The sequence below is a fragment of the Dreissena polymorpha genome, chromosome 10 (assembly GCF_020536995.1).
Source record: "Dreissena polymorpha isolate Duluth1 chromosome 10, UMN_Dpol_1.0, whole genome shotgun sequence".
In the NCBI taxonomy this organism is placed as follows: Eukaryota; Metazoa; Mollusca; class Bivalvia; order Myida; family Dreissenidae; genus Dreissena; species Dreissena polymorpha.
The window spans coordinates 73,045,872-73,072,720 of NC_068364.1; the positions used below are offsets into that span (position 1 = coordinate 73,045,872).

The 26,849-nt window shown below is 33.6% G+C and overlaps 1 protein-coding gene across 6 annotated transcripts in view; it reads left to right on the forward strand.

Annotated features, from left to right (window-relative positions):
• The first annotated feature begins 374 nt into the window (after positions 1 to 374).
• The window catches only part of LOC127848935 (uncharacterized), an 81,705-nt gene continuing 55,230 nt past the window's right edge, over positions 375 to 26,849 (forward strand). For 4 of the 6 annotated variants that reach the window (XR_008034825.1, XR_008034824.1, XR_008034826.1 and 1 more), the window contains exons 1-11: positions 375 to 475; positions 1,434 to 1,507; positions 2,217 to 2,282; positions 2,586 to 2,624; positions 3,204 to 3,251; positions 4,190 to 4,261; positions 4,754 to 4,843; positions 5,871 to 5,921; positions 7,182 to 7,247; positions 7,444 to 7,509; positions 8,220 to 8,258. Coding sequence is in view for 2 of the 6 variants with exons in the window: in XM_052381663.1 (XP_052237623.1) it covers positions 1,489 to 1,507; positions 2,217 to 2,282; positions 2,586 to 2,624; positions 3,204 to 3,251; positions 4,190 to 4,261; positions 4,754 to 4,843; positions 5,871 to 5,921; positions 7,182 to 7,247; positions 7,444 to 7,509; positions 8,220 to 8,258 (556 nt within the window). In the remaining 4 variants the exon portion in view is untranslated. Of the gene's footprint in view, positions 476 to 1,433; positions 1,508 to 2,216; positions 2,283 to 2,585; positions 2,625 to 3,203; positions 3,252 to 4,189; positions 4,262 to 4,753; positions 4,844 to 5,870; positions 5,922 to 7,181; positions 7,248 to 7,443; positions 7,510 to 8,219; positions 8,259 to 9,080; positions 9,135 to 9,484; positions 9,533 to 9,799; positions 9,872 to 10,448; positions 10,530 to 14,701; positions 14,753 to 15,721; positions 15,782 to 17,620; positions 17,696 to 19,106; positions 19,149 to 20,436; positions 20,563 to 21,001; positions 21,169 to 22,335; positions 22,462 to 24,945; positions 25,139 to 26,849 lie in introns of those variants that run through there. The other 2 variants (XM_052381662.1, XR_008034827.1) reach the window with 2 other exon arrangements.

Below are 26,849 nucleotides of genomic sequence, written 5' to 3' on the forward strand. Positions count from 1 at the left end.
GTTAAATGTAACAATACGAGTATACTGTATTACGGTATGCTTCGAACGATTAAAATCTTCAACCGTGCGGAGTCAAATATATTCTTCTCTACTGCCTAACAATATTTATAAATTAAGGTTATAGAGACAAGCTTTACCTTCTTGCAAACAGTCAATACATTTAATTGGATGACGATATATCATTAAATTGATTGCTTCAATGCCTCACTGTGGAAATGGGCCGTTTATCAACAACGCACCAATCAACACCGCAGTTGTTTAGAAGAGTCAAAATTTACTATTATGTATACCAAATATGTAATGTCCTTAATACAAAAGTTATACAACAAAACGAACGACAGGTCCCCTTGTTTTATTGTGTCTGTAAAGAGTACCAATGTCATAGATAACGATTCAAGCTTCATGTAGTTAGTGCAGTGAATGTTTCTGTGATTGTTATTGAGAATTACAAAAAATTCTTGTGTTTGTTCTCAAAGTATGTTAATTTTATCATTTATGTTATAGTATACCTTTTATTGTAAATATTGTCTTAACAACGAAATTGTATCAATGAAATGCGACAGATTATACAATAATAATTCTAAAAATATAGCTTCCATATTAGATAGTTTTTTTTAAATATTGCATTAAGTTTCTGTGATTTTTGTGGTTACGGAAAAAAGACAAATATATCGTATACCATATTGTAAGGCAATGTGTGAAAAACAACAACACCAACAACAATAACAACATTAGAACCGCCACACGGCTATTGGGGCAATACAATTATGACACCAAATTGCCGGATCGAGGTTACAACTGAGTGAGGTCAATCTATTGAGTACACTTGGTTTAAAAGACGGATACCATTTTAAACACGTTTACATAAGTGAGTCGTGTAGCTAGTTATAGACTAAAACGTGAAAGAGCTTGTAAAATATGAAATTTATTACGCTAAGTTAGACACGTTTTGTCGCAACGCTCAACTTATCTTGCCTTTGTCTATTAAAGAGACACATAATTATACAGGTAAGTCACTATCAATGTGTCGGAGGCAAGTGTTCGTTTGAAATTAGACAGGTATTTTTTATTGGATGTTTTGAGAGTAATATATATGAACGAAAATTAAAAATATATCGAGCTGTATTAAATAAAACTGTTTAATATGCTATAAATTTTCATTTAAATATTCAATTTAATTTTATAATAAAAGTCATATAAAATGTAGCGTACGCAATTATTCATTTTATCATGACTTATCTATTTGTGCATTTTTGATACAATTGATCAAATATTGAGAAACTCTTGCGTCATTTGCATTGGTTGCGGTATTGCTACTTTATTTTATAGGGAAAAACAACAGAAAATGTTTACTACTCTATATTGAGTTTAAACATACCATACCATGACTGACCGGTACTTTGCTGAACATTAAGTACATTGGCATCTTTCAGTGCAAGCCTGTGTTGCAAAAAGTATATGTCTGGGTGAAATCTTCACCGAACAGCAATGGCGCTGTCTATAAATGGTGCGGCTTAATTATATTTTTATTTAAATGAAATACTTACTACATATTTAAATAAGAACGTTTTATCTTGTAGAGTCTAGCTTAAATGATCATTTAAAACAATCCCCTCTGTTTTAAATGTTAAAATACAATTTTTATGAATTTAGGAAGCATGTTACACTGATAATGTTAAACAAATACGCTTGTTATTCAAGGTTCTTACCAGTTATATTAATAATTCTCATTATAATCTTGTTTTATCGTGTAATATGTTCCGTAAATACAACCAGTAAAAAGACACGTATACCATCAGTTGCACACGCAGGGGAGAACCCTTATTATACGACGCGACATTTTATTTGGCGCGGAACAAATTGTCAAATGATATTCAATAAACATTTAAATGTAAATAAAAATTGACCAAACCGCATCCATATTAAAAACAATACAGTCAGACTTAACACAGCTACACAAGCTCTCGTGAGAACCCCATTCAATAGCAAGCTCTAAGTGCTATTCCCACGGCCTTTGACATTCAAAGTCTATGCAACGTCTGATGTTTTGTTCAGTCAAATATGCCAGAAATACTAAGCCTTGACAAGATTGAGAACATTATTTTATGGTTTAGGTTTGAAATACGTAACATATGGAAAGAATAAAGAATGTTATTTAAATTGTGATCAATGTTTTATTTCTTTATATATTGACACATATGCACATTTCATTGTAGGTCATTCATTGATGTATTGCCTGTTTGTTCTTTCAACAACGACAGGCGTTGGAGCATTCTTGTTTGGTAATCATTTAAGGGCATACTTTTTAACAAACATGGTTTTATTATGTATCTACAACCGAGAAACGTTAATATTTATGGTGACAATAAACATTCATCGGTAGTTATAACATATAACCAAGAATACAGAGTCAATTTTAAGATCCCTTGAAATGTTTTAAAGTCATAAAAGTTCAATCTTTAATACATAAAATAAACTTTGTAAGCAATCTTATTATGACAATTCTTATTGATTAAAAATGCAACATGTCAAAGATAATTTAATTAGCTTTCGGTATTCACCGATACTTCTATCTTTCCTTACAGATACGGATGCGTGTAGCAGCAGATTTACCGAATATAGAGGTATTGAATCATATTTGGAATATTTGTAACTCTTTTGATTTAATCTCATCAGTTGCTTTTACTCAAGGATGCTTAGGCACAATACGCGCTGTTATCATATTTAAAAATGTGTGCTTTTAGACTATGTACAGAGAGATATTTAACTATTCTACGCCCAATTTTAATTTTATCCTTATGGTTTACGTTCTTTTGCCTTGTTTATGGATATTAGCCTTGTTCTGAGAAAACTGGGCGTAATGCATGTGCGTAAAGTGTCGTCCCAGATTGGGCTGTGCAGTCCGCAGGTTTCTCAGAACGCGACTCATGTTATCAAATGCGATTGTTATTTTCACGCTTATGTATAAACGGCAAAATTCCTGCGCTCGACTAAAATACCGTATGCTTATTACATTTGTGACGAATACACTCAGAAATAAATGACACTTGGACAAATAACTGATGCGATCATAACACGCAACACGTTTTTAGGTTAAATAATAAGAAATCCTATGTACAACGTCCGTCATGAATTTAGTATATCTAGTTCCTTAAAGGATATAATTGATCACGTGTTTCCTAATTGTATAGTGTTGTTTTCAGACCTTATCAACCTCGCGCATGTGGAAAACTGTCTTAGCATAGACAAAGGTACAACTAATCTATTTTCAATTAGTAAACGTGTAAGTTAAAATTCCACAATGCAAATTAGATGCTCTTAGTTAAAAACCAAACACATTACTGTCATTTACAAATACAATTTTGGTCCACGTACAATCAAGACGACTTCTATGCCTTTAATGAAGATGATTTATTCTTATTGTTGTGTAATCGGGCTCCGCGTTTTTTTGTAAGATTGTGTTCTCTTGTTTATATTTCAGTTTCGTTTTGTTTATATTTGCTTTACTTTAGATAAGGCAGGTAGAGCTCGATTTTGCTCGTAAACTGTTGCCCCAGAATAAATGATTAGAAATCATTTATCTACAATAGAAGATATCTATTGGATTCAGTATAATATAAAATGTTAGCATTAAACATATATTCTCAGCATTAAACACAGTTCAGTTAAATAAACGTCAGTTTTTATGATTAAAGGCAGTAATAAAGCATTACAGTTTCTTTAATACCTAATGATAACATATGACATTTCTGCAGTGAAATGACAGCAGTAAAAATAAACAAATTGTTAATTTCACCGGTGAAAATAACAAATTTTCAGAACTACTTCTTCTATTTTTAGATTATCAAATCAAAATTAACTTCCCTTGTTTGACCCACTTAACAAGTACTTGCTTGTTAAAATCGACATTCCACCGAATCCAAATTTTTTTTTCTTTTTTATGTTATGCTTTTGTTCAGCGTTTATTTACATTGCTTATTTCACGTGTGATCATAGAAATAACACACGAGTGAAATAACAAACGATCTTACACTGACATGAACAAATATCCTATATATTGTCCTCAATTATTTTTTATTAATGCGGCAACCGGTCCTAATATAACAATTCTTCCTTTGCCACCAAAGACCGTTGATTGTGGTCGTGTACAATATTTTGATGAAAATTATCTTATGTATTTTTCCCTTACTTTTCACGAAGTTAAAACTTCTTGGGGACCGAGACCAGTACTGTCTTAGCCATGTGTTAAATCAATTGGGTGGTAAGTACACTTAATAAATTGTCGATGACTTAATAATTTAACAATTAAGTTAAAGTATTATCCGAAATATTCTTACAGTATGTTATTCACAAATAAAACCAACGGACGAGTAGTTTTAGAGTAAATACAAACTGTTCAAGGACAGTTTATGTTGATGCACTTTCATAATATATTGCTTTAATGTACGTGTTTATTTTCCAAATTATTCAACGAATCCTTTCTGTATTTTTGACAAACAAAAACGTAATTCGACTCATACTGTTGTTGTCCTATTTTAAATTCCGTGTTCATCGAATTCTACATGCAAATACATTGTAAGCCACATACATATAGCTTCTAGGTTTTATTTCCATACTTTGGACCCTATGTGAAAATACAATATTCGCCTATACATACATAACTGTATATATTCAATTTTTGCCTCATATATATTTCGTATAAGTATATTGTTTACATCGTTGTGCAATGCATTTATTGTTCTCCTTATACCAGACAGGTACGGTGTTTCCGTCACAATACCCGAGGATTGTCAGTGTAACGGTACCAACTCCCTTATGAACTACCAATATTCTGTACAAGACGGTAAGTACTAATGATCTACATTCTGCAGATTTTCAGTGTTACGATATCAAGTCTGTGTTCAGCTAAAAGTTAAATGTACAGAGGGAAGTGATTATCGTATTTTACGAGGATTGTCAGTGTGTCGATACCTTCTCTCTTGTCAACAAACAATCTAATGGACATGACGGTACGTTATGATCTGACATCTACGAGGATTGTCACACTATCCGAGAATTGTCAGTTACGGTACTAACTCTATCTCAACTACCAATATTCTGTACAAAACGGTAAGTCCTAATGATAAACATTCCGCGAAAGTAGTATTACGATACCAAGTCCGTGTTAGGGTAAACGTGAAACGTAAATAAGGTAAGTGATTCGCGTATGTAACGAGGATTGTCAGAGTGTCGATACCTTATCTCTTGTCAACTACCAATCTAATGGAAATAGCGGTACGTTATACTCGGACATCTACGAGGATTGTCAGTGTACCTGTACCAACTCCCTTCTTAAATACCAATATAATGTACTGAACCGTCTGACATGTCTTACGGGTATTGTGAGATTTATGATACCAACTCCCTTCTAAATTATCAATATTATTTAAAGGATGATGATATCTGATGGAATGTACATGCATTCAATTATCAATTACCTATTTCAATTTTTGCTTAAATACTAACTTATGTATCTGTCAGTTGTATTATTGCTGTGATGCGAGTCCAATTTAATTATATGTATATACATTTATTGAATCTATGAATCAGTTTCTTTAGTGTAAATATAGAAAATAGTATTAATATATATTGTAATACAAATACAGATTTATATATATTGACTCTTTTGACACAAAATATCACCGCTTCTGTATACATATATTTATGTCTGTGCAATTCTTTTGATAAGGTAGGCAAACCTCATGTGAACGAAGTTCAAGAAAGACATAAAACTGTTCCCGAATATATTTTTATTTGTCTTTATGATAGTTCATTTGAAAAATAATCGTGCTTTATAATAAAATTACATTTACTATGGGTTTTTTTTGCAGGCGTAGATGACAGGAAGCGTCAATGTTTGTATTATCAACCCAACTACAAAGGTAACTATGTGGAAAAAACAAAGATTGCTGACTAGACAGTGATACAAAATGTTTTGTACCTTGTTTGTTGAAACACACCCGTAGATGACTATAGGAAACGTTTTATGATTGCTAAAGCCGTTGTTTGATTGCAAATGTTTACCATTATAGTTGAAATGAGAGCAACCAACGTAAAACATATATTCTGCATAACTTCATGGTAACGAAATATTTTACTGATATTGCGCTTAGGACCATTGTCTTTGATCGAACCTATTTTCAATTGTGATTCACAACCATTGTATTATAGATTTGTACTAGGAGTCAAACAATTTAAATGTGTTATCTTATAAATTAGTGTAAGACAGTAATAAACACATGTCTTAGTCGTTTAGGAACATTAAGACATTCTTCAGTCTCATAAATATGTTCAAATGCTGCCCAGATACAATATCTCTTCAAAATTAAACACTCTTAAAATATGAGACCTTTCTAAAACTTATATTTAATATCTATTTTTAGGAAGCAAAGTAAGTTTTAAAGCCACATAACAACTCAAAACAAACGAATATTTTGTAAAACATTTCGTAAAATATGTCGTTAAATATTTCGTAAAATAAAGTTTAGTAATTAAAATCTGTGTTCCTTCTACATGTAGCAATAGCACACATTTCAACGCTAAATGTGGCCTGGTAACAAAGTTTTAAAGAGATACAAAATTCTCATGTTTATTTATTTTGTGACAATATATTCCATGTGAATTTCCCGCGACGATGTCCGAACATTTACGAGCAAACGCGAGATTGGCTTCGGGCAGAGTCGGAAGCACGACGTAGTTATCACGACCTGCCCGAAGCCAATCTCGTGTTTGCCTGTTAATGTTCGGATATCGTCGAGGGAAATCCACATGAAATATACTGTCACAGTCAAAAACCAATTGTCAAGTATTTTATAATTTTAACGCATTATATTCATAAGGAAGAAACTAACACGTCAATACGTTTTGGTTTTGTATTATTTCTTACATATTTTAATTTGTGAACACGTTTGAGAACATCAGTGTAATTATGTGGGTTAGTTTTAGCTACTAATCATCCAGAATGTTGTAAGGTTTCACAAATCAAACATATAGGTTGCATGAAAATAAACACTAAAAACAGTTTGGTGGATACCGATTTGTTTATAAAGGCTTGTGTATACGATTTCCCCAAATAATTCTATTTGCATCGTTCTATGACATGTAGTTAAGACAGTCAGATATGTTCACGATTTCCTTTTCAGCTCTGTTTGACCAGTTTTTCGTTGACAACGGCAACAGAGCTCCTGCCTGTCGATCCCACCACTCGTGTATGACATTTATTATTTATGATTAATAAATGTCAAATATAAACATTTTTTGTTGTCTAAAATCTGATTGCTGAGCAATCTTTAACACGTAAATAGTTATTGGTAGTTTGCTATTGAAAGTATCAGATTGATGATTCTACCTTATTTTGTTTGGTTATACGTTTAATTTATGTAAAAACAGTATCGTTTGTTTCAGTGTGGTTCCACCTTTCGCGCATCAAGGATTTCAGTTGTTTAAAGGATTTGATATACCACTTGAAATGTAAGGTTTATACATTATATAAATATTAATTTTCTATTCGATTCATAAGGATTTATATTTAATGCAATACATATTTGCCTTTCTAGAGAGCATGTCGGATTATAATGGGTGATTACAGCCAAGTAACATTGGCGTGTTGATGCGCCCAAAATGAACCCAAACGACTATACCGCATGTATTATCTCGATATGTAGATTAATTGTTCTTTTGAAAATGCGTGTTGGTTGGGTTTTTTTATCCTCATATGCGCATGCTTAGAGGAAGGCGTCAAATCGTTAAAACGGAACTGTGATAAGTACCCTATTTTAGGATCCTCGTAATAACGATTATTCGTATGGACTACCATGTACAACAATAGACTTTAGGAAGGCTTTGCTACCAGCATGCTTACCTGTTTGAAGTGCCCCAACATGCCGATAGGCCGGCGCGTTTAAACGACAATCCATCCATTAAAAAACATATGCCACCAAACCACAAGTCTACAGAAAATTTGTGTTCATAAGATGTGCGAAACAGCAAGCATTCACAAAACACATATTATAATAGGAAAACAAAAAATAAAACTTTAATTAGAGAGAGCATTCTACCGACATACTTTAAAAACAGACGTTTTAAAAGCAAGATCAGTTTTTACTTTCATAATATTCAGTGCTAAATACATGCAGATGAACACAAAAGTTATAATGAGCTTGGAATATTTTTTTTTTCAGATTCGTTTGATCAGCACCCAAGTCCATGTGTCTGCAAACGTACGTATTTAAAGCCTCGGTCACATCAAACGTGTCTGAAGACATTTGTAGGTAGCGCAGTGTTTGGTACATGTGCTTCTCACCTATTTAAACCATGTTAGAACCCGCTTGCCCGAAGCATGTGAGTTTGGTTTGTTGGTCAACATACCGGGCAAGTGTGAATTCTTCCGGGTAGTCCAGCTTCCCTCAAAACAAAAGCATACAGACAAAAATGAAAAACATTCAGTTACAACTAAAAAGCTGGAAAGTGCAGCTAAGTTTCAGCTATGAGCCTAAGAAGCATGTTAGGAAGGATTGCTGAAACATACTCCGGGTTACACAATATTCCTCATCATGCACAGTAGTGCCTCATAAACTACGCAATACACACAAAACATCTGAGAATTCCCTTAATCAAGTTGAAGAACGCATAGTTTAGCATGAGCTTAAATCATTCGTTCAGTGCATTGAGAGGCTAGCATTCGGCTTCATTTCCACATATCCGTGTTTCGCGTATACATACTGACACCAAAAATGCCTTTGTGCATCTTTTTTACGTTATGGTCAACTTAATATCAGCGTATGGCCGCTGCAGCTTTGTTGTGACCGAGGCATGATGCTTAAATGTATTGTATGTATGAACTGTCCAATAATATACTTTACTTATACCTATAATAATGATTACATTTTTTCATGCTATGATTTCACATATTTTAAGACAATCGAATTATTACAATACCTTTGATATGCTTTAAAACGTGCATATTTGACGAAATCAGCAATACAATATAACTTAAATAAGAGTTTTAAAAGTATGTTGTATTAATGTGTTACCTTTGATAGAAAGTCTTCAGTATGGGGACCCAAACAATTGCCAGCAGTTTCACAGCTATCAAGGTTCGTCAAACTAACAATTAGTTAATAATTAATTAACATTTATGTCAAGTTTTATTCTGAGGAAGTTATGACATGAATGTTTGATTTAGAAAAACACTTCATGAAATTTTTAATAGTTCGATGTTCAAGCTGAATATAATAACAAATCGTGGTTGATGTTCGCTGCAATTTTCTTTTGAAAATACTGATCACGTACGTTTTGGCTTGGTTGCCAGTTTTTTTAAGAACCAACTCTCGTTTGTTTTTCCTGAAGAAAAAGAAAAATCACACTGTGTCTGGTTGAATATTACTCTGTAATACTGTTATCAAATTTTACTTTGGCGTTTTTGATATTTCTCTTTACTTTTCAGCCTTGATGAAACTGAAAGAAAGCAACTTATGCACGAGCAAGAATTCGCGTATGTATATGCCTATATTGTGGTGGTAAAACGATTGTGTATCATGGTTATGCATACGGACTGTCTTTATCATTCCCTTATTTCTGCCGTTATATTCCATAAGTCGTCAGAATTAAACTAAACATATATATCAAATGTATCATGAATAATCAATCAAAAAAGTTGAACAATTTCTGTCATGTTAATTTGAAAGTTTATATAATAATAACATAATAGCAATTTTATACATTGAACATATATTTACTTTTTGTTTTTGCTATCTTCTAGAATGGGATCTTTTGCATGATCTTGAAATAAGGAGTCCAGATTGTCGTAAAAAAATCACTTCCGATCTTGCAAGTAAGTCTAGTATATAATTGGCATATGACAAATGTTTTCTATTCCTGTCTTTTTATCAGGGTTTCGTAAACAATAAAGACCTTTATTTATTATTTGTAGAAATACGATTGCCAATTTATGAATTAATGTCCTGCAAATGACCTGAAACACACAACTTTTTTAAAAGTTAATATTAAAGTATTGCAAATTGATCCAGCATGGATGAGCACATGTTGCACATTGTCGTCTGTATACAAATTTATATTGTTCCCACCCAATGCTTTGTATTATTTCTAAAATATTAATATAATTGAGCCGCGCTCTGTGAAAAGAGGTTTAATGCATGTGTGTAATGTGTCGTCCAAGATTATCCTGTTCTGTCCGATCAGGCTAATCAGGGACGACACTTTCAACCTTAACACGATTGTTGCAAGATGAGACTTTCTTGAAACGAAAAAATATTAAAAAAGAGGGAGTCCCTAAAGTGTCGTCACGGACTGCACAGGCTTATCTGAGACGACACTTCACGCACACGCACATGCATTAGACCTCCTTTTCACACAGCACGGCCAAAATATAATTGTTTGATTGATTTCAGTGCATTTTCACAATACTCTTCCGATGGATCCATGTAGCTGTCATCCTGCTAAAAATATATCTAACTATGAACCTCGTTTGGGTTAGTGACATCAATATCGTTTGTTCAATCAGTCTTTAAACGAATTTTACAATTTTTGATAAGTTATGAAATATACTCGTATTTAAACCGTCGTTTTTCTTCATTTCCTGAAGATGTTTTTATAATATGAGGAGTTAATCAAGTGACTCTAATATGGACACGTCCATGGCGACACATGTAGTTTCGCCATTTTATACTGTGTCCTTTATAACTTGTATTTATTGTAAAAATGCCGCTCACAGTCAAGCCATATCGGCAAGAAAGTGATAAGCGTTTTTATTATGCCACGACAGCGCATTTACGTTGGAGACGCTGACATGATATTTTAAAGTGTTATCGGATACCCATCCGAGAACAGTTTTAAGCTCCGCCCATCAATATCCGTTTAAAACTCCGCCCATATTTGGTTTACTCAATGATTTTTTTAGCGTTCCATGTTTTAGCCCCGCCCATTCTGAGAACTACTTTTTTGTAGGCGTGGTATGTCGCTTCTTTGATTTAAATGGAAACAAACAGCGATTCATATTTTATTCAGAAGTTAGAACATTAATAAACAAGAAGTTGTTGTTTTTTTTTAAACAAAACTAACACTTTATTAAGTATATATCTATAGGAAAATATAAATTAAATGAGCATTAATCAATGGAAAAAAATAAACAAATACAAATGTGCACCGCTACCATTCATTGGCTGCAGATGAACACAATTTAAAACAGTAATGATAAACATTTTAAACGTAACACAAATATACTTAACACGTTTTAAATAAAATATGACAGATTTGATCAAGTTAAAAAAGAATTTATGACAAATATTCACTAAACATCTCGTCTAAGGTTATTTAAAAAAAATTTTACTAATACTTTACAAATGCTTTCCTTTTTTGTGTCATTCTTATTAAAAGCAAGGCAAACAAGTGAATAGCATACACAATGCATTGACATTGACAAAGTAAAATAATTAATACTTGATTGAGATGCTTTGCTAATGCCTGCCATGCCTAATAATACATTAACAATTTCAATTTTTAAGTGTCTAAAATCAAACTTTCACAAAAAAAAGATTCTATCTCCACAACCAAACAGGAAATTTGTGTAGTCAACCTGAAAATAAAATAAAGAATACTTTAGAAAAAAACATCATCAAACATTCATTGCATAACTGCTTTAACCCTTTCAGTGCTGGAACCGAATTTTGAAGGCCTTTGCAAACAGTTTGGATCCAGATGAGACGCCACAAAATGTGGCGTCTCATCTGGATCCAAACTGTTTGCTATTCTGATAGTAATCTTTGAAACAAATGAAGAAAATGCTTATTTTACAAATTCAGCAGACGACATTTTAGCAGACGACAAATTTCCCAGCATGCAAAGGGTTAAAAATAAAAATCCAAATATATAATTTGTATTAAAATTTAAACTTTATAAATATAGTGACATATAGATTTATAACATGTTCAGATAAAACAATAACACAAATACTCTCAAAAATAAATTTGTCGACAAAAAGTATTACCTTTTCGACAAATTAATTAGTTGGGTTGATGTGAAGCTGTGCCGGGATGCAGTTGGGGGGGGGATATCTCGAGTTGGTTGAGAGGCAGAGAAAGACTCGGACAAGTGCAAATTTTGGTAGATATCATCACCCATGGAATGTGTGGTCGCAACTTTCTGCCATTAAAAGAAAAACATTTCATATTATAATAAAATAAAACAAATCCAACAGGAGACGACATTTCAAAATAGAGTGTTTTAATAACATTTTTATGGCACAACTTGAACAAATTACAAATTTAATAGACACAATATTATTAATACAAAATAAAAATGTATAAACTCCACTTTATATAAAAATAATGTAGAATTTCTTTTAACTTAAACTATTTTTATTATGGACTCGGGGCTTTCTTTTTTGCTTATTAAGGGAATAGGTGTTTGTTTTCCTAATTTGAGAAATTTGCGACTCAAATTTTCACAATTTAAAGAAGTTCGCGACTCAAATTTTCACAATTTAAAAAAAGTTTGCAACTCATTTTTTCACAATGTTGATCTGTGGCCGACACAATTTTGAACAGTTTTCGACACTTGTTTTCAATAAAGTTCACAGCGCGCAACTCATTTGTTCACAGTTTTCAGCAGTGAATTTTTTATGAACAGTGCGTGACTCAATTTGTTCACAATTTTGAACGGTGTGCAACTCATTTTTTAAAATTGTGTTCAGTGCATGACTCATTTTTCCACGATGTTGAATTAACAGTGCGCGACTCATTTTTTTCCAAATTTTGAACAGTGCGCGACTCATTTTTACAAATTTTGAACAGTGCGCAACTCATGTGTTTTCACAATTTGAAGAGTTTGTGACTTATTTTTTTGTAATTTTGAATGAACAGTGCCCCACAAAATTGTCCCCCATTTTTGAACAGTGCGAAAATGATTGTTCCAAATTTTGTACAGCGCGTGACACTGTTTTTTCACAATTTTGAGCAGTGCGCAACTCATTTTTCCACAATTTTGAATGAACAGTGCATGTTATATTTTTTTGCAAAAATTTGAACAGTGAGCAACTCATTTTACAAATTTTGTACAGCGCGTGACTCATTTTTTTCAAAATTTAACTTATGAAAAGTGTGGGACTCATTTTTCCACAATTTTGAAATCAGAATGAACAGTAGGCAACTAATGTTTCCCACAATTTTGAACAGTGCGCGACTTTTTTCAAATTTCGGTACAGTGCGTGTCTCATTTTTTCACAATTTCGAACAGTGCGCAACTCATTTTTCCACAATTTTGAATAAGCAGTTCGCGACAGTAGAACAATTGGCACTGATCATTGGTTCATCAGCATAAGAATGGGTGTAAAAAAATGGCACAAACAATGAAACATGTGTGTTTAAGCATGTATACATAACAATGAAACTTACCAACCACTCGGCCAGGAAACATATGGTGCAGAAGCTGCGGGATTCAGCATGCTCTCCCACTGATATTGTGCAGATCAGTGGTCAAACTGGCAGTCAACTTATGTTGGGATTTTCCAATTGTGAAGATATTAACCTCAGCAATCTCCAAACACAAACATGTTCATTTACATGTATTGTCAGTCAAACAGCAATTAATCCATCATGTTACCCTGACAGTCTCAAAACACGATGCAAAACCAAAGCATTTTCGTTTCGTCTAACACACAGCTGGTAACGTCGCTGAATATTGCACAAAAGCAGCTTCATTATAAAGTTCCAGCGACTCGAAATACACAAGTAGTCGCGTTCCCCACCCACTTTGACTTCGCACGTGAAGGCCAGTTTTTTGGGGAAAACTGTGAACATCTCACAACTAAACGTATATTACGGAGATTGACAAGTTGAAAAATAAATCACTCTTATCACTTCAAAATTGCGCACTACGTTAAAATCCCGTTCCATTTGATTATTGTACTTATTGTTTGAAATTTTCACTCTACACATTCGCTTTGAAAATAGCGGTTGGTGTGTACTCTTGGAAGTACATGTCGAATGTGTTATTGTAAAAAATATTGGTATTGTGTTTTAGTGCAGAAATTGTTCTTTTAAGTTTCGATTTTTCGCTTCAATTTTTGTATTATGTGCGTTTAAATTTGATTGTTTGTTGCTTACTTTCGAACTATTTTTTTATGTGTAAATATATATGCATAGACGCTAGCGGATGTAATCAGGTTGCTACTAATTTGCATATTTATTACCGTATCTACATCAATGAATTTAGCGGTTGTTTGTTTTTGTTTGTTTTGTGAATATTTTCTTATTTACTTTAAAATGTGGCATAATAAATAGAATATATGGTTGGTGACTTTTGATATCATGTGATATAAGACTCGTCCGATATGGCGTGTGGAAAGGCTCGGCAAGCCTCGCCTTTTACTACGCCATATCAGACTCGTCTTATATCACATGATATCAAAAGTCACCAACCATATATTCTCTATTTATCGTATTTATATTCGTTCTACATCTCGACTTTACTCGATGCGATTTTTTTGGCAAGTAACAAAATAACAGCCCCCTTGTTTGTCACATGACTACCCACTAACCATCTTATGCAAACTTTCCTTTGTTTATGGGTTTAACGACTTCTGTTCAAGACGCATGACCGGTTACTTTATAAATTGTTGTTTTGATTCGTTAAACTTTGTTTTCAGAGGAAGGCCTATTCCAAGACTGCACAAATGCACCAGGAAGCAGCTATTCTAGTAAGCGTTTTCGAGTAACATTTTTATAACATCGAAAGGTACTATAAAAAGAGCGTGTGACAAAGATATGCAGGACAGTTTCAATCTATTCAAGTGAGAAAATGATTAACAATAACCATCAATATTACACGTCAGTCTTATTATTTTTGTTACAAAACTTATTGTGTATTGTTGTAAATGTGTTTTTTACTTATATGTTTTTGTTAAAATCCATGGCCGTATGTTGATTTGTTACCATTTAGCTATGTATTTATTCTGTGGCCCCGTTCTTAAATATGTTAATTCTGTGCTTCTAGCTTTGATAATGTTTTTTAGATTTCCAAATCCTCTTTTGCAATATCAAGTCACAAAACAATAACAATTGAACAAATAATTGAACAGACGAGTTAAAAGTATTAAGTTTCCTTTATTTCGTGATTTTTTCCTTAAAAATAGAGATTTTATCGAGTGGTTGTGTTTGTTTTTTGCATCATAATTTACATTAATAACATATATGAATGCGTTCCTAATATTAAAGGGACCTTTTCACAGATTTTGTCATGTTTTGAAGTTTGTCATTAAATGCTTTATATTGATAAATTTAAACATTTGATATAAAAAGCTCCAGTATAAATTCAAGAATAAAATTAAAAAAAGAAAAAAAAGTGACTACCAGCATAGCTCGAACCATTGACCCCTGGTGTCCTGGAGTAAACAGTGTACTCGTTAGACCTCTCATCTTCATGCATATAATGGCTATTTTAGAGCATGGTGAATGTTTAGTATTACTGTGTCCTCACAAATATCATAACTAAAACGAAAATTTGCGAATCTGAAACAACTTTTTTTCAGTTTTGTCAATTTACCCAAACGTGAAAAGAACCCTTTAAATAAAACACACACAACGATGGTTGGGATTATCAAAATCTTAACAGTATTTTCAATGTAATATAAAGTTTAATGTGTTATGATAACTGTTTTGTGATGCAGATCTGCGGAAAGAGCTGTTTTATGGAGCGAAAGAGGCTGGCTGCTCTACACATTTCCATCGTGAGTTGCCCTCTATAAATCAATATTTCGTATAGTGACACGTTTTATGAACTCTATGGTTAACTACGTATAAACTTGTAAAACCTTTAGTATTAGTTTACAAGATCTCACGCTGAAAAAAGTTTTATCAGAATGTCAAGAACTCACATAAAATCACCGATGCGGAAACACCCGACAGCATGCACATCCACATCCTATAGGACCAATCATTTTACTTATATTCATATTCATACCAATTGTCACTTAAGCCTAACGCGCAAAAATACATTTCTTTTTTTTTATAAAGCACCCAAAGGCAATTTTTCCCCCGACATTAATGGAAGGAGTTATTATTCATATTAAGTGCAATAATTCCCTGAAAAGTCTACGAAGCTGAACAGCATTGATAATTTTACTACTTAAACATTTCTTATAATGTGTATTCAAATTTGGATTATTGGTTTATGAGAACTGACGGGAAAAGAAACATTTCTTCAAAAATGGCATACGAATGAAAAAGGCTAATAGCTTATTGAGTAATATTTGAATCTGAACGACCTAATAGTATGCGCTATTCACCTTACGGACGTAAGAAGGGACGGGCGTGACGTCGTGTAGGACGGCAACGATCATCGGGGACATTGTCTCCCATGAAACGGAATTTTACGATAACATTAGTGCTCACAATGAGGATAATTAGGAGATTTAAAGATAACTAGAAGTGGCGCGGCAGAGGGCGACGCGTATCTCCACGCCGCATAGATTTTATAATAAAAAGGCGGGTAGGTGGGCATGGCGTATGTTGATGGGGCTCCGGGGTGGGTAATGTGGACATGGATGGTCGAGATAGACCGTGTTGTAATAAGAGATGTTCAGTATTTATTTACAGTAAATCGGTGGATAAATGAAAAAGTTAAAAATAATTGCGGGTACCATAAAAAAATCGGGTACACAATTTTGGTTACAAAAAAACATGCCAAAAAAATGTTGGTACGAATACAAATTTGGTACGAAAGAAAATTGGGTACGAAAAAAATTAAGGTACACAAAAATTGAGTACGAAAAAAATTGGTACGAAAAAAATGGGTATGACACAAAATTTCGGTACGAAAAAATTTGGGAATGAAACAATTTGGGTACGAACAAAATTTTGGGTATGAAAAATTTTTGGGTACAAACAAATTTGGGACGAAACTGTTTTTGGGTACGATAAAAATGGGTACAAAAAACTTTGGGTACGAAAAAATTTGCTAAAAAATTCCGTAACGATACAAAATTTGGGTACAAAAACAAATTTGGGCACGAACACATTTGGGTACAAAAAATTGTGTACGAAAAAAATGGGTACGAAATATTTTGGGTACAAAATAAATTTAGGTAAGAAACAAAATTGGGTACGAAATAAAATTTGGTGGTGCGGGGAAGTAGTATCCGTGGACCTCTCGATAAATTTGAAATAGGACGGGAACCAAGCTGCCTATACCTGTATCGATGGCCGTGGTGTGAATAAAAGCGTGGGGATAATAATATGATGATGAATAGTTATGGTGATGATATTGATGTTGATGATGATGATGATGATGATGATGGTGATGGTGATGATGATGATGGTGATGATGATGATGATGATGATGATGATGATGATGATGATGATGATGATGATGATGATGTTGATGATGATGATGATGATGATGATGATGATGAGAAGGAGGAGGAGGAGGAGGAGGAGTAGGAGGAGGATTTGGATGATGATGATGATGAGGATGATGATGAGGATGATGTACAAACAAATAATATCAACCTGTTTCCGTTTTCACGAATAATAAGTATCACTTTAACGACATGCTTTATTACATACAGTTTGGCAGCAGTTGCTGGATATACGGCCATTCGAGAGTTACGACTGTACTATGGACCTGATTCTTAGATCAGCAAGTAAGTATACGGTCATTCGAAGCTTACGACTGTACAATGGACCTGATTCTTAGAGCAGCAAGTAAGTATACGGCCATTTGAGGCTGATGACTGTACAATGGACCTGATATAGAGCAGCAAGTTAGTATACGACCATTCGAGGCTTACGACTGTACTATGGACCTGATTCTTAGAGCAGCAAGTAAGTATACGGTCATTCGAGAGTTACGACTGTACAATGGTCCGGGGGCCGTTTCATATACAATCGTACGACAATTTTAACTTACGAGAGAATTTTGTAATCTTAATAAGTAGACGAACTAGCTTGCCATGCTCGTCAAATATATACGGCGCTTGAGATGCCAATGTAATTAATTTAGTGCTAAAAATTTATAATCATATGATATGGACTTGAGCAATTATGTTTCTTCGAAAAATGTATCGTATCGTAAATGTGTACTACGATGATTATTGACACGGTCCCCAGATTATTAGATCAGCAAGTAAGTATACGGCCATTCGAGTCTTATGACTGTACAATGGACCTGATTGTTAGAGCAGCAAGTAAGTTATGTTTTCATTATATATTAAGGTTTTAAAGATGATATTTCTAACATTTGGGTCTACTTCCAAGTGATATTATATATCGTTATGTTAAATAATTAACACGATAATAGCGAACTAGTTTTGCTCACTGTTTGATTATTGGGTACTTGCGATAAATAATTATTTACTTTTCTTCTTGGTGCAATTAAAATTTTAACGTTTTGCTTCTTTGTCAAAATTGTCGCTTGACCAAATCTATAAACTAATATATAAACTTCGCAATAATTAACAACCTCAAAACGTTATGGCCAACATTATGTTTAAGAGGGATCTTTTCACGGTTTGGTAAATTGACAAAATTGAAAAAAGTTGTTTCAGATTCGCAAATTTTCGGTTTAGTTATGATATTTGTGCGGAAACAGTATTACTGAACATTTGTCATGGTCTAATATAGCCATTATATGCATCTTTTGACGATTTAAAAACTTAAAAAGTATAAAGCGTTGCAACGCAAAACGATTAAATACTTTGGAGAGTTCTGTTGTTGTCGTTTAATTTTGTGAAACTACGAAGATTGCTTATATAACGTATAAAATACGCATCATATGTGTGCTTGGCAGAATAGCTCAGTTGTCTAATGCGTTTTTACTTCAGGATTCCGGGGGTCACTGGTTCGAGCCCTGCTGCGGGCTACTTTTTTCCTTTTTAAAATTTTATTTTTGAATTTTTACTGGAGCTTTCACAATTTAATGTTTACATTTATTAATATAAAGCATTTAATGACAAATTTCAAAACATGCCAAAATCTGTGAAAAGGCCCCTTTAAAGTAAACATCAAATCCACATAGAAATGTGTTAACTAACATGTTTTGTACGTGTTTCCCAGATAAATATCCCAGTGCAGAGTTGGACCCTTGCAAATGTACAGGTAAACGCTTTTGTATTCATTCCATTGCAAGGTATTTTAATTTTTTAACAGAAAGGGTTGGTCTTTAAATGTGGATTTGTTCTGTTTTGCTATTTCGCCTTTGTTGACAGTATTTCCTTAAATTGACAAATTTACTGTCACCCTGTCAACCATGTAATATTTATGTAATGTTATAAGAATTTCTCATTGTCATGCACTGTAGTATATGAGTGTTTTATTTCGCTGCCCAAACGATAGCGAGCTTTTACCATTCCGTTTTGTTTGCTTTGTAAACGTCCGAAAATATTGTCTTTAAACGATACTGTCCTTCTTTTAAGGAGGTCGTCATTCGCTTACAAATGCTGACCTTTTATTTCGGGGGGTGTTTAAGATCAGATTAACAAGACGTCCATCAAATTATTGTTTGAAAATATAAAGACCACCAGTGCTGCAAATCAGAAGATGCATAGGAACGTGACCTATAGTTTTCTTGTAGGTTGGGTGAGATTGCAATCCGCATGTTAGAAAGAAATCCATTGGCTGCAAAAATACGTTTATGTATTTTTTTGGAAATAAATGCGTATAGATACTTTCGTGATATAGTTATTGCTGGAATAAACACTGGCATATTCACTGGATTACAATCAACACATGTTCATACAAAAGACTAGCTATTTTATATTATCAGTCTATATTTAAAAACAATGAGACATTGTCAACATCCATTTACATATAAAATCATTTAGAGAGTCTCTTGATTATTATCTTGAAAGTTTGGTTGGATACAAATTTATCAAAAGAGGATCATGTACTTGAAACGTTTATAGACGATCATAATAAAAAATACATCAACACAGCTGAAATACTACAAATATTATGGCGCAGATATAGTCCCGCCTTTCATTTTGAACAGACTTAAGCCGCCTGTTGTTTCTGACTCTTAACAGGTATATAAAAGGTATATTTGTACGGCTTTGTATTATTATTTGCAGAATTATATCACTGTTCTTATTTTAAGTTCAGCAATGTTCGTAGTTTTTAAGAAACAATTACTATCATTCACAAAGGAAAATATGTTAAACAAAAACGATATAGCTTAAACCTTGTGAACAGAAGAACTCTATTAAAAGATATTTCAATGTATGCCGTTTAAATTGGTTTTAATGTTTTTTTTAAGGTTACAAAATATAATACATCCCATGAGGAAACTGACCGAATTGGAGAGGTCTTCGCATTTTACACACATTTCAATCTCATTAGCGCTGCAATTGATAACGTTTAAAGCCAATCAGTAATGTTTGTCTTGAAGGCACATTGCCCATAACATCCACCAGTACAACGACAAGAACTTCACCAAGTACAACGACTACATCAACAAGTTCTGCAACTACTTCAACAACTACAACAACTTCATCTGCTCCATTTTCTCCGCACAGTAAATACATTCCACTACACTATAATTGTATTATTGGTACATCTATGAAAATCTATAATTTCCAAACATTATGATAATCACAAATTAAGCAAAATCACAATGACAAACGGTCGGTCGTCTTAAAGTGAAGTTTCTGATGTGACATTGCGTAGCCTTACTATCGGTAAATGTAAAATTTAATTTATGCACGACATCCGTGATTGAGAAACATTCTGACACATCGATTCATAACGGTATGACTACCGAGAGCAATCATTGCTTTATCGCTGATTAATACTACTATAAAAACATGTCTCACGTTGCGAGTGCAATATTTCAATAATTGACAGGGGTAAGAAAAATCCAAAAATACCGCTACAGCTAATCCATCACTATCAGCAATTTATATTCATAAGCATGACGAAACCGCATGGTAAAACTGGCGATATGTGCATTTCAGGATTTCAGTGCCGCAAATATGACCTTATCGCTGATATTGCAACTGCTAAATACGTGCATTCAAATTACTCCACACCATGTGAAAGCAAAATTTCTGGCACAAATGAGGACTTGGTGCTCACACTATGCAACATAACGTCAGTGGAGATGTGGTCACGTGGTCTTCAGGTAATTATTGTAGAAAATTGTTTTTCTTTCTAAAAAAATGGATATTCTAAGTAACTCAAGTCCCACGGAGTTTGAGCACCCGACATTGTTTTTTATCGTCCGCACGCCATTAAATCCTGAACTTTGTGTTTTCAACACCTATTTTATTAAATCAACTACAGCTGTCTGTTTGCCTATGAATATTATATAGTCCCCATGTTTTAAAACTCGTCTGGTGGGGTCTCTAACTTATTTTACAATCTTAGTGCATCTCATTCAAGCTTTCATTGTAAAATGAACGTAATGCGGACACGAAAGTTAAAAACAGATCATTGTATGCAACGCGTATTCTCAGAATAATTGCCCTTTTCCTGCTTTACAACTTTAAAACATTAAGTCCATTTAATTATTATGTTTATTTATTTATTATCCTCTTAAACTACTATTTCACCGCTGGCGACTACAGAAATCAATCACTACGACATTGTAAAGGACATATTTTGTCTAAAAGCTTAAAAGAGCAACACGTTTACTAAGTTATTTTATGATCGACTTCTTATAAGGTGTAGGTTATTTTGTTTTACTTTGTTAGTATGACTTGATGTGTCTCTTAAACATATAAAAAATGCATTCTCAACATGTATGTGACATTATAAATGATCAACGCTTGGCGAAGTTGTAAAGGAAATGTGTTTATTTAATCTTCATTGGATCTAATAGTAAGACCTAATCATAATGAGAATACTTATTTTCGACCATTAACCTTCAAGCACGGTGTTTATCTTAAGTATTCATTTTACTGTCTTCCAAAAACCATCACTTATGAAATTATGAGATATTTTGAAATACTGTCATAGACGAGGAAATATGGCTAAAAAAAGCGTTATGTAAGCAAGAAAATGCCATTTTTTACCAAAGTGCTCTCTGTTTTATGTGTGTACCAAATAGTCTGATATAGGGTAGCGTGTGTTCCAATATAATTTTAAATCGTTTTATACATTGGGAAAGATAAGCTAGAACGAAAGAAACCTGAATAGACATTCTTAAAAATTAGTGTTGCCAATGTTATTAATAGGTCACATGAGTTTTCGCAGCTATTTCACCGTTGTAACGACCAGTCCAATGGGACAGCATAAATCATTAAAATCATTGAGTAGTTTTGACTTGCGTGCGTATGTGTTTTCCTAGGTGAATAGTTACTGTAACAGTATCCCCAGCTATTCCCCGATATCCACGTTTAGTGTCAGAGGGAGCTACCAACCTGCCGATGCCCAGTCCGGGGTGTTCCTTGAATGTATACCCGAAGGATTCAAGGTCATTGTATATTTTACATTTATATTTTGTTTGTATCATACGTAAGAGGTAAGCGTTGTTGTAGATAATAAAAGGACAACTACGTTGTTGCTAACGGGCTAATATATCATCGCCAAAAATACAAACTGGTAGTTTTTCAAGGAGATGTATAATGATTAGTATTACATTTTAATTCTTACATCGTGAATATTTAAAGAAACATAAATACTCAAAATCAACGAATATTTCGTACAATATTTCGAAAAAAATGAAGTTAACACATAAACAATTCATTGGTTCTTATAGCAATAGCCAACGCTAGATGTGGTCTGGTAACGTAGATTTAAAGAAATACAAAATGTTCTTTTTTATTTGTGTGTGGAGCACTTTATTCCATTTTAATTTCCCGCAATGATATCTATTCATACCACATACGAACACTAACTTGGTATATGAAAATGTGTTTAATATATTGTTCCGCAATAAAACAGACGGACAGACGGACGGACGGACGGACGGACGGACGGACGGACGGACGGACGGACAGACAGACAGACAGACAGACAGACAGACAGACAGACAGACAGACAGACAGACAGACAGACAGACAGACAGACAGACAGACAGACAGACAGACAGACAGACAGACAGACAGACAGACAGACAGACAGACAGACAGACAGACAGACAGACTGACAGACTGACAGACTGACAGGCAGGCAGGCAGGCAGGCAGGCAGGCAGGCAGGCAGGCAGGCAGGCAGGCAGGCAGGCAGGCAGGCAGGCAGACAGACAGACAGACAGACAGACAGACAGACAGACAGACAGACAGACAGACAGACAGACAGACAGACAGACAGACAGACTGAATGCTATCGCCATATATTATCGTTTGGAAAGAGGGGACAGAATAAATATATATAATGTTCAGAAGTTCTGCATGGATATTAATAAAGTACTGACATTCAAGGAAATAGTGAAAAGGTGACTCACTTAGTCCGCACCGGCGACTATATTACGCATTAAGAGATTTCCATTTAGCCCACTACAATACTTTTCTATACATGTGTGTATAATTTGAGAGCGTTTCTCTCCATTAGAAAATAATTGATTTGAATTGGTCGATCTCTCTTCATTTGATTAAATGAATGAATCGAGTCAGCTTTTCTTAATCTTTCTGGAACACGATTTCAATCAGATACTGTATATGATACAAATGATTTTAAGATGCAGTTCGAGCATAAATGGACTGGACATGTACATTTCTAAGTGGCAATTGGTTAGCTGCTCCAACTATGCTAGGTTGAAGATACTGTTAGGCGCTTCTCCTAAGATAGCAACTTCATATTTGGCATTCATGTGTATTTTATGGAGTTGCACATTTCGAATAGTGAAAGGTCAAGATCAAGGTCATCCTTCAAGGTCAAAGGTCAAATATATGAGTCAAAATTGTTCATTTAATATACACTTTTGCATCTTGGTTAGATGCTCCAACTGTGCTAGGTTGAAGATACTGTTAGGCGCTTCTCCTAAGATAGCAACTTGATATTTGGCATGCATTTGAATCTCATGGAGCTGCACATTTTGAGTGGTGAAAGGTCAAGGTTATTCCTTCAAGGTCAAATATGTGGCTTTAAAGCAAAGCGGCGCAGTAGGGGACAATGGGACATTGTGTTTCTGACAAACACATCTCTTGTTGTACATTAGTATTTTCTTGTGTTCACGTCGTCTTCGAATGAGACTTTCCCAACGATTATAAATATCTTCAAGTGAGACTTATCGAGTACAAGCAGAGATTGTACGATTTGCTTCTGTTCGAATGTTCTTTAATTCGTCTTTTTCATATTTGGTGCATTTTTCAGAAATGACAATTGAATACTCAAGTATGAATCATACGAAAGCAAAATAGATAGTTTTTAGAGATTTTCTATCGAACATAGATCAGAGGCATGCTTTTCATAATAAAAGTAATGTACATTTGCCAAGTGCAGTCATTAGCAAAATATACCCCTAAATGTTTGTGGATATTTACTACAAATATGTCAATGCATGTATACTTGTATGCTTACTCAAAAGAGTCTTTAATTGCTTTTTATATACGCTGAATCGCACTTGGTTGCCTATAAAATACTCCAAAAAGAATTGACAAATTCTTTCTAAGAGTAACTTGAATCTATTTACATTAAACATGATTACATTCAAGATCGCTTCTTCTTTAAAATGCAATATTTTCATTTGTATGTTTAATAACACACAACGTTTCTGGTTTGTATTGTCTGTGCGATCTGATAACACAATTGTTTATGTACCATAAATAATAATCGCCATTAGTGAACAGTTCCCTTTATTTAGTATGTTTTGTAATAAAAAAGACAATTTTTACAATGAAGGTATTCAATCAAATATAGATAACTTTAAATAAGAAGGAATGTAACAGACATCGCTGACGCTCGTTTTCCTCTGCAAGTATGTGTGTCTATGAAAAACGGATTGTTTGATTCTTCAGATGGTCATCCAACCCTGCAATGGGGTACCCCAGATCATTCATGTTGAGACGACCGGTGTGTTCAACAACAACGCCAATAATTATTACACGGTGGTTTAGTGTGCACTGATATACATCAATCCAATATAAAAATTTACTGTACTACTTTTACGGAGAGCGATACTTATAAAATAAATCAAAGGCATATGAAATTGTAAGTGCGTTGATTCGATTCTTTTACGCACGATGACACTATGAATAACTTATACAATCAATACAAAAGACTCGTGCATGTGCTTTTGATATCGATTGTTTTTACGTTCAAATGGATGTATAAAATAAAGTATAATACAATTTGATTTTGATATTTGAAAGAAAATGCGTTTCTTAATTAACATCTGAATATATATACCAGATTCTATTATATGTGAATAGAATGAGCAAATACATTTTAGAAAAAAAAAAAAGAAATTCACAGGCATTTACTGAAAACAACGTTATATTACTTGAAGGGAATGTTACAGTAACTGATTGCACCAGGATCAAAGTGTCACACTCATTGAGTACTTTCCATAAATAATTCATTGTAATGTTATTTGACGAAAACAAGAGCATGATTAATGGATTACTTGAATTTATGTAAACGTTATTTGAAACTTAAAACGTTATTTGTAGGTTATACTTTATTGTTCCATATTTCAAAATAAACAAGTCAAACTGCATTTCACCGGAATTTAAGAATGTTATTATAATCTTGTAGACCTTACAATTACACATATTTACACAGAAATCTTTGTTTTTAAACTATGTATGGGCTAATTGATGTTGAATAAGTCGTGTTCTTACTTTCCATCAGATACATATCCATCTGCTTGCACACGGTCAGTGTTAATTCTCAAGTATAAGTAAATGTTTTGTTAATTAATTACATTTGCATACATATTTAAATATACGTATCCAATGATTATATTTCAACAAAAATTCATTGATAACAATTTTGAAGGGAATGTGTTTCGTTCATGTATTTGTATTAGTGTGTGTTCAGGTAACATTCATATTTTAAACAAAATATTTATTGCGACACTATACGTACCTCTTCCAATAATGTTGTTGGTTTTTTTTCGACTAGAAAATAAGATACCAGCGGTAAGTATTTGTTTTTCAATTAATTTTCGAATCTGGGTTTAAAATTTTGCTTACTCGGTAAGGTACCCTTATCTACATAACTACAACCATTACGACAACACCAGCACACATTCTCTGGTAAACAAATGAACTTTTGATTATTTGTACTGGTGGCTTGTTTAGTCACATGATCACATTGAATATGTAACATTGTGTGTTCCCTTTTGTTAATATTTTCTCGTAAACAATCTCTTAGTTTTTGTTGTTATGTTTTTTCGCTTCATGATATATTTTGGAGTATGATCGTTGATCCATACATATACTTTTCAGAAACTAAAAACCACTGGTCGTGTGATTAATAAAATTAATGTGTACGCAACGCATGCAGAAATGCCGAATTTTTTTTTATAGGCTATCCTCCAATGTAAAGATGTTTACACACAATAAAACAAAAACACCAGCATACAGTTCATAGACTTTTGTATACATGCACTTACACATTCTCGTTACATTGTTGGGTATAATTCATGTCACATGTTTTTCTGTTTCAAGAACGTTGCTTCTTTTGTTCACGTGATTCCATTGCCGGATGTACGGATGTACAAACTATTAACCGAGATTACCAACTGCTGCTAGGTGCACACAACGAGAGCGATACCCTGCATCAACAAAGGCTTCGTTACAAACGAGGTCTTGACGATGACCGTGTGATTCGTAACGTCATTAGACACGAAGTTTAGTAGCGCTCAGTTAACTTGTATTTTTAAATGACGTTTTTAGCATTTAGCAAACTGATCACA